General features: G+C 34.2%; 1 protein-coding gene across 1 annotated transcript in view; it reads left to right on the top strand.

Annotated features, from left to right (window-relative positions):
- Positions 1-5266: 5266 nt before the first annotated feature.
- Positions 5267-9123, top strand: part of LOC130744430 (uncharacterized) — a 10184-nt gene continuing 6327 nt past the window's right edge. Inside the window, exons 1-10 of the mRNA XM_057596617.1 lie at positions 5267-5767; positions 6921-6978; positions 7117-7194; positions 7363-7521; positions 7607-7690; positions 7786-7851; positions 8003-8236; positions 8287-8432; positions 8594-8763; positions 8852-9096. Coding sequence (XP_057452600.1) covers positions 5267-5767; positions 6921-6978; positions 7117-7194; positions 7363-7521; positions 7607-7690; positions 7786-7851; positions 8003-8236; positions 8287-8432; positions 8594-8763; positions 8852-9096 — 1741 coding nt within the window. The remainder of the gene's footprint in view (positions 5768-6920; positions 6979-7116; positions 7195-7362; positions 7522-7606; positions 7691-7785; positions 7852-8002; positions 8237-8286; positions 8433-8593; positions 8764-8851; positions 9097-9123) is intronic.

The following is a 9123-nucleotide window of genomic DNA, read 5'->3' as shown; positions in this document are numbered from 1 at the left end:
ATGGTGGTATACTGCATGTCGATGTAACAGAAAGGTGTATGCTGATGAAAAGATGTATTTTGGTGAGGGCTGCAACCGCCATGTTATCGCTGTCTATCCTAGGTTGTATGTCGATCCTTACTTTGTATTTACCATTGAAGTATTAGCGTTTTGTTTTTTATGTTCTGCTTTCAAATCTGATAGGTATCGTCTTCAGTTAGTGGTAGAAGATGCCACTGGCACTGCTAATTTTGTCCTTTTTGATAAGGAAGCATCACTGTTGGTGGGTAAATCTTGCACTGAAATGGTTGACGCAAGTGAGAAGGTTGTTGATGTTTAACTTTAGTTACTTTACCGGTTTTGAATGACAGTACATTTCATAACCAGTTACTGATAGTTTATATTTTCATGTTTTGTAGGATGATGGATCCAGCGGTTTCCCTGTTGAGTTTTCTGCTTTCTTTGGTGCTTCAGCTCTTTTCAAGATTGAGGTTAAGAATTTGCAGACCCAAAGATTTGAGAGGTCCCGATTTGAGTCATCATACCGTGTGAAACGTGTGTGTACTGATAAAGACATTATACAACAGTTTAAAAAGTTGCATTTAGAGAAAACTGTACGTATACATTAGCCTTTTGTTTGCTACTCTTATTTACCTTATTCTGGTCCTGATAATAATGCTTTCCGGATAAAGGTTGGTGCCTCTTCAAGCTGTACCATGGTTACTCCCCAGTCAACTTTGAAGCATGGGATTGTAGCAAAGGTTGGTAATTCAAGTGTCACAGTGTATGTTTAGTGTGGATTGTTTTACTGGGATAAAGGGTGTCTAAACAATGTGTGTGTCCATTCTATTGTTTCAGGATTTGCTGGATGACTTTGTTATGGTGTCGGCTGAGAGTGCTCTTGAAACTCATTTGGATACATCAACTTCTGCTGTTGATCTGGATGGAGATACTCAGAAAATCATTAATATTAAGAGGAGTGCATCTCCAGAACTTGATCAGTTGTTGTCTGACATTGGTAGCAAGAAGAAGGGTCCATGCAAGATGAAAAAGGGCAACAAGTGATGGATGTATTTAATTTTGTGAAGGGCATTTGTAGCTAAATTTTAAATTGTGTTTGTGAAGAAGCAACTTATGTTGCAGTATGTTACGTGTAGGGATTGTAGGCTTCTGTTGAATTAGGAGTTTGTGTAGCTGCAACTTGAGGTTGCATTTTAATGTTGTTGTCATGAATTAAGCTTCATCTTTCATTAAGCTGGTTGTAATATTGTAAGATACAATGAAGTTTACTAAGTTTATCAAATTTGAAGTTAGCCTATGCAAAGCTGTTTGAGGTTTCCTTTGGTTTGCCTGGCCTATATGTTTGGTGGTCTGACGATACACTGAAGGTTATTTTTTTGGGTCAAATATTAAAGTTGCTTTTGTACACAGTTATTATATGTTAACATTTATACTTTTTTTATGAAGATTATTATTTTTTTCCATGGGCTTTATACTCATATGGTATGTACATTCATAGTTAATCCCTTTAAACTGGATACGCACATTTTAAGCCCATTCGTTCATGTGATTGGAGCAATAATTTAAAGTTATTGCTTTGACCCGTCAACGTTTCTAATATTTCTTGCAAAGAGTTAACTTTAAATGGACGATACTAGAGAAATTGATATCTCAAATGTTTCATTAATAAAAAAAACCTGCAACTAGAGATTGTGAGTTGATTATTGTTGACCATTTGCTCAAATATAAAATGTTTGTAATTCAGCGATTTGGAGTAAGTACATGATTTGTTAAAAACTATAGATTTATAAAGTAGTAACCTGAATTTGTGGTGCAGAATTAATATTATTTTAAGCGGAGCCCATCTTAAGTTTTGGAAACAGTTCATATTATTAGTGTTAGCTAATAATGGGTTCGCCAGTTATATAATTTTTTAACTTACCCTATTGGGTGTTTGAACCACGGGATGTTATTTATCATTTTCAGTAACTTGAATCCCTTTTTCACTAAGCCTACTTCTTGTGTCTTTGTTTTTATTATTACTAACACATCAAGTGGTACGAGACTTTGGTCTTCATTATAACTGGTTTATTACTTATTAATTTGGACTAACTTAAACAGTTACACTATTATTCCAGCTTAGTTTTTGGAACAAATCAAAGGTTAATTATAAATTAAGTTTTGAAGCATGAAACGATATAATGATTGAAAAGATAAATCACGAGAGAAAATTTATCATCACAAAGTACATTATACAATGACTCTAACATTAGATATATTTTACCCCTCCCCACTACACCAGTTTTCTGCAAAATCAAAAGTTTTAAGCATGTCCCCCATTAAAACCTTTTTACGCAAAACTCAATTTTATATATACCTAAAAAGGATATTTTGGAAAACAACTTAAGATATCAATTAAGAATTAAGTATTTAAATCTACGTGGTAGTTATTAATTGTGTTAAGAACTATGTTTTAAGTCATATTAACTATTCAATGGTGTATATTAATACAACACCTTATGATCATATATTTGAGATCTTTAACAAAGCAGTGAATATTCAATTTTTATCTCATCTACAATTATTAGATATACTATATACTGCGAATCACTAAGTCATATTAACTATTCAATGGTGTATATTAATACAACACCTTATGATCATATATTTGAGATCTTTAACAAAGCAGTGAATATTCAATTTTTATCTCATCTACAATTATTATATATTAGGGATGGCAATGGGTAAGGTCTGGGTAGGGTACTATAGTACCCATCCCCATACCCGCGTTTTAAAAAATTACCCATACCCGTTCCCATACCCGCGTGGGTAGCAACTTGAATGCCCGTCCCCGTACCCTCTGGGTACCTATTTGCCCATACCCGTGCCCATTACCCGCAATTTAGCTAACCAAAATATATTTTTCACTATTTTTGTTAATAGTAAACAAAAATACAACTACAATTTTTAATAACAAACACTAATAAAAATACAAAAGATTATTCAAATACTTAACAAATAAAATCATTCAACTAAGCATATTTTTTTAGAAGGAATAAACGAAAAAGATATAATTTTAAATTTATAATTTAGATTTATAATATAGCCCTAAAGTTGTAGGTTAATAACTTACAAATTTTAAAAATAAGTGGGAGTAAATTAGTGATGATTATGAATACCTTAAACACTCACCTATTTTTTTAAAAAAGAGTAAGTTTGAAAGCTATTGCTTAAGTTAATTTGTTATATATTACCAAATTATAATAATAATAATATGTGTGCGGGTATGGGGCGGGTTGGGTACTATAATACCCATGCCCGCACCCATACCCGCTACTTTTTGCGGGTAATTACCCATACCCAACCCCATACCCATCTAGCGGGTTTTTACCCTACCAATAGTGGGTATTTTTTGCGGGTACCCTATGGGTCGTAGACCCATTGCCATCCCTATTAGATATACTATATACTGCGAATCACTAAGTCATATTAACTATTCATGGTGTATATTAATTATTCGTGAATGGGAGCAATGGATCACAAAAGAAATAACGTGTTTGTGTGAGAGATATTAGATGGCTTCATTCCCACAATTAACTTTTAATTGCAGATGGGTGTAGTAGTAGGGTAGGTATATGGTTCCATGCCTACGACCATTAATATGGTTGGTATATCTCCCATCAGATTCTGCAATATATAACAGTGCAGAGTTTCTTGCATGATGATTACACGCAGTAGAGTATTTACAAACCTAATCGCAATGTTGTCCAAGGCCAGTTCACGCGTGATGGTGAAGTGATTCGTGTATGTGTTCTTCATTAGGTACAATGCTTAGTAATAAAGTAGTCATTAAATTAGAGAACCCTAGAATGGATGTGTAGAGACTGTATATTGAGGTAACAGCTGCTGAAGAAATATTCAATATGTGCAGGCAATTGGAGTGTTTCCTTTTTTGAGCCCCCAAAATACTAATTATCTGATTTGTCCTGCCATAGACTATCTTGAGACAGGTTCCCCGTATCTGCAGGGGATCATATATTTGGATATGGTATGCTTCTCTATGTGCCTCACCCGATATGGTCACTGCAACTATCATTAATGACTATTTATGGTAATATGAATGGTTTGGTTCCAGTTCCTTTCTAAAGACAAACTATGAGAACTGATTTCATGTGGGAAAAAATGGTTAACGTCGACTATTACTGTTATAACGAGTGGAGCATGGCATGTCTGAATTCTGATATTTTAGTCTGCCACGGATGTTTGCGAACGATTCCCCTCCTATCATGCTGTAACATTTCCTTTTAATTGAGAAGTATTTAGTATTGTGCTTTAGGTTCTAATAGATGGTAGATATGTGGTTCTCAAACATTTATCATTTAATAAAATTAGTGATACTGATGTTGAATTTAACTTTGACATATTTTATATTAAAGAAATATATTATTATTAACTATGGATGTGCTCATAGTTTGTATTGAATGTTTTTATTTTACTTATTAGAATTTGAGTTCCAATTGCTACTGTTTATTTATGACTGTAATATTAAAATTTTGCTTCTATTATTATTGTAGGTATACAAAATTATATTAAAGTCCCTTACAATGTAATATTTAGCAAAAGATATTTTACATGAGGACAAATTATTCACTTCTTTATTTTCCAAGTGTATATTTTCATTAGACATGAGAGGTATTTGAATATCACACGTACTAATTAGCTGTAGCCCCAAAGGATGTGAAGTTAATTTCCAACACTATATAAAGGACCCTTCTGTTGGCTACAAACCAACCAAGAACTTCTTCATTTTTCTCTACAAACACTTTTCCTAACAATCTGAGAAGAAATCATGGTGCATGTGGAACCAGTTGACGGTTATTATGACTCTGTGTGCATTTTTATGTACCCAGGAGAAGTATGGCTTTACTTGCATGTTGCATAAAGTTATATACCTTCAAATTAACTTTTTAAAGCGAAGTAGACATATAGTTACGGCCAATTGGCAAGAAATTTTTTTTTGTTGGAAAATATTCATTAAATTTTAACCTGTTATACGGTTTGGGATTCCTTTAATTTTTTTCTTAATTATTTTATGTGTTGTAAATGAGTGATAGTAGTTGTATTAAAATAGATCTATTTGTCTGTATTCATCTCACCGTTTAAGATTTTCCTAGGATAAATAATTTTATTCCAACTAAATTCTATATTTGTGTATAATCTGGAATTGCCTTTGATTATTAAGGTACAAACTCATGTGGACCAAAAATTCGTGCTAACGTGGGAACACATGTTGGGTGAGAAGTTGTGCTTTGAAGACCCTTTCCACAAGGTCTTTGTTGTGCATTTCAACCGAGATACTAATAAGCCTGCTCTCCACGAAGGATGGAGCTCTATTTCTGAATTTTATGGCCTGGTGGAAAGACATTGGTGTCTTCTCAAGTTGGTTGCTCCATGTGTTTTTCACATGTCAATATTTGATGAGGAGCATAAGGAGATCCCTTACTATTTTGTTGGTCACCAAGATTTTCCCCCCGTTCCTCAACCAGAACCAGTTGTCCAAGTTATCACTTCCAATCCAGAAGTTGTGTATGGAGAAGAGGTTGATGTGGGAATGGACCAAGTAGTGCCATTTCTCGCTTCATCTCCACGAACTGTACTCTTGCCAGAGGAAATAGAACATCAAGTTGTTCCTGAGTTTGTTCCTTCAGGATCTGATGAGGAAGAACTTGTGTACCAGCGTGTTTTGAGAACGGTGTTGTCTCCATACATGTGCTACGCAAGTCAATACGTAAGTTCTTTACCATTATGTTTGTATTTATTGCATTATAATCTACCACTGACGTTTTTATTTTCCATTGATCAAGTCTCTTCCGAGAAGGGTTGGTCTATATCTTCGTCAGCATGGTCCGCAGCCGTGGATTCTTAGAGGTCCATCTGGCATAACTATCAGTGTCCACATTATCATGCGCCCGCGAGCACGCCACACAAAGCTGGGCAAAGGGTGGAGAAGATTTTGCAAGATCCATGATTTCTTACCCGGTGACCTAATTACATTGAGCTTTGCTGATGGAGACTCGAGGATCATTGATGTTGAGGTGGAGAGATAGATTTAGGACCTGTGTGTGTGAAGTATGGTTCAGGTGTTTTTTGGAAAGCTCCTGTTTGATGCTTTTTAAATGGAAAGTCATGTAGTGAAGACTTTAACAAGTTTTATGTACCTGTCATTTATGTTTTAGTTTGTATTAAGTCCTAAAATCTGTTCTTAGGATTATGTTATCCACAGTAGTTCACTTATGTTAGCTTTGGATTATGTTCCAGCTCTTAGTTTAAGTTTACTGTATTGTTTGTTGTTGTATTTTGACTTTAATTTTAAATGAAGTTTATCAATTATTTGTCCATCCGATACTTTTTTTTTCCTATTTTAGTGTGAATTTCATTTTTTCTCACAATTATGGGTAGAGCATAATAGTTGTCAAATTGTCAATGAACTTTTGGTCTAAAAATTAAGATAATCCATTTTTTAAACCTACAAAAGGACCTTTAACTAAAGTTTCAATGCATAGCACATTAAACTTATATGAACCATAGGATTCGTCGAATATAAATATTGGTTAGTTATAGAGGCGCACCCATTGTAGGGATTTTTATAGTTGTGTATAAGTTTGAAAAGATTATTAGTATCCTGGTGGGGGCCTGTATGCTAGAGGAGCACGTAATGTAGAAATATGTATTGCTGCTATATTTATGTACGGTTGATTTTGTCAGTTGCAATTTAGAAGGTTCTGTGTCCAGGAGGTCCTGTGGTCCCACAATGTCCATTTAATATCTTGAGCACCAGTAGGAAACTAAGGAAAACAAACTTGGAATCAATTATGTATCATGCTAAAGTTATCTAGATCGCAGTTTATGTGTTGCAGTCAGTTTGTGTTAAACAACAGTAGGCATTAATGGCTGCTTCCAATGGTCTTGGGAATGCTCTGTGTGAGGAATCAGTTCAAGGTATCTATTTCCATCGGAAACTATATTAGATTATTAAATTTTTCATTTGATATGTCTCTTTAACTGCAATTATTGAGACTATATATATATTAGTTATTTGTGGATTTCAATTAAAGTTGAACATTTCTGCAAATGTAGCACGGAATAAGAGGAAGCAAATAATTTCTAGCAAGAAAAGAGCTCAACAGATGTCTATAAACCAAGTTTGTCAAAATGGTATGTCAGTAATCTTAGTTCATGTATCTGTAAATGAAAAAGAATGTCTGTTAAATTTAAGTTGGGAAAGATTGGTAGTCTAATTTGTTTCAGATCCGTAACACAACTCTACTCCATATATTTTGCTATTTTCTCATGGTTGTTAATTTGAAAATATTTTCCTTTCAGCTACTAAGACGAGGAAGAATACTTCAAGCTCCCCTTTGTCTGACATAACGAACAACCTGACCAATCCTGTGTTTCAACCACCTGTTGGAATTAATTCTCAGAAATCTCTCAACGACTCATTGACTACACCAGATATTTCAGGGACAAACAGCACCGTTTGTAAGTATTGTGCATACAATTTTTGTTCTTTTGGTTATTCAACATCAATACACCAAATTTATTAAAGTTGCTGTTTATATTTCAGGCTTCCCTTCGTCCCAGAATAGATCTTTTACATGTTCATTATCCACATTTCCATATGGGATGTCCAATGAAACAACTTCCAGAGGTCAGGATTCACAAGTTTTTTTTTTTATTTCCTCTCTTTTTGAAGGTAAGTGTAGTAAAAAAGTAACTTATTGAATCCCCATGTGGAAACTGCAGTGGTTCGTAGTAAAAAAATTCACAATGCTGCAGCTGCTAGGTTAAGGAGGTTAAATTATATGAAAAGTAAGTCAAAAAAAATGTTTAGCTGGAAAGGAGAATATGATTTATTATAATACAACGAATGGTGTTGTCATCCAAGTATATATAGCATTCTTGGGTACATTAGATGGTATGTCTGTTTTCAAAGATTCTTAGCTATTAATCATCTTTGTAGGTAACAATCCTCTAAATCTGGACATTACTGAAGATATTTCAAGGCTGAATCAAAACAATAAAACAAAAACATGTTTAATGAATAACATTGAAGCAAGTTCTTCGAAGAGTGGTAATGATGCCTATAATTTCCAAGTTTCTGGATCTCATTGTCGCCAGTTGTTGGTGGAGTTTAATGCTGAAAGTCACTCTTCACAGTCTTTGTTAGATCTTTATGATGGTGCTGAGTTGATAGGTAAAGAAATTATAATGTGTAATGCTAATTCATGTGAATTTGAATAATAGTATTTAACTTGCAGTGTTTTGTTGCCTTTGAAATAGATGAAATAGATTTGGGGGATGCATCTTATAGGTGCCGCATTTGCCACGCGAATTTTTGGTATGAAGAAAGGGTTAGTAAAAGTAAGCGTTCCACAAATCCTGAATTTTCGGTTTGTTGTATGAAAGGAAAGGTTGTTCTACCCATTGGCTGTCCAAACCTCCATTGCTTTTATATAATTTGATTCATGGAAGAGATTATCGATCCAAACATTTCATAGATAACATTAGGGCATATAACAGTATGTTCGCATTTACTTCTATTGGTGGGAAGGTTGAATCAGCTGTGAACAATGGTGGAGGTCCTCCACAATTTGTATTGAGTGGCCAAAATTATCATAGAATTGGTACACTCCTCCCTCAACTAGGAGATGTTCCCAAATTTGCTCAGCTTTACATATATGATACACACAATGAGAATAAGAATCGAATGAAGCCGTTCATGTAAGTCTTATCGTAATAACATATTTTTTTATATTAAAAATTACTCTTTTTTGGTCACATTGGAATGATATTTTGCTTTTACTTGCAGGGCTTCTAACAATCCAGATCCATTGGATATTTCTTTAGTGGATGAATTGAAGGGAATGATTGATGAGAATAACGTGCTAGCTAAGTCATTTCGTAAGGTACGAGATTATGTAATGTCAAATGAATCATCATCATTTGCCTTGCGTCTATTTCGGAAAAGAGGTAAAGACCCTCGAACATATAATTTGCCTACATCTGATGAGATTGCAGCCCTAATTGTAGGGGATCTTGAAAATGTTGAAGTTGGTAGGGATATTATAGTTAAAAAAAATG

The sequence above is a fragment of the Lotus japonicus genome, chromosome 3 (genome assembly GCF_012489685.1).
Source record: "Lotus japonicus ecotype B-129 chromosome 3, LjGifu_v1.2".
Taxonomy (NCBI): Eukaryota; Viridiplantae; Streptophyta; class Magnoliopsida; order Fabales; family Fabaceae; genus Lotus; species Lotus japonicus.
Note: the sequence above shows the minus strand (reverse complement) of the source record. Positions and strands in the feature narration are given on the sequence as shown.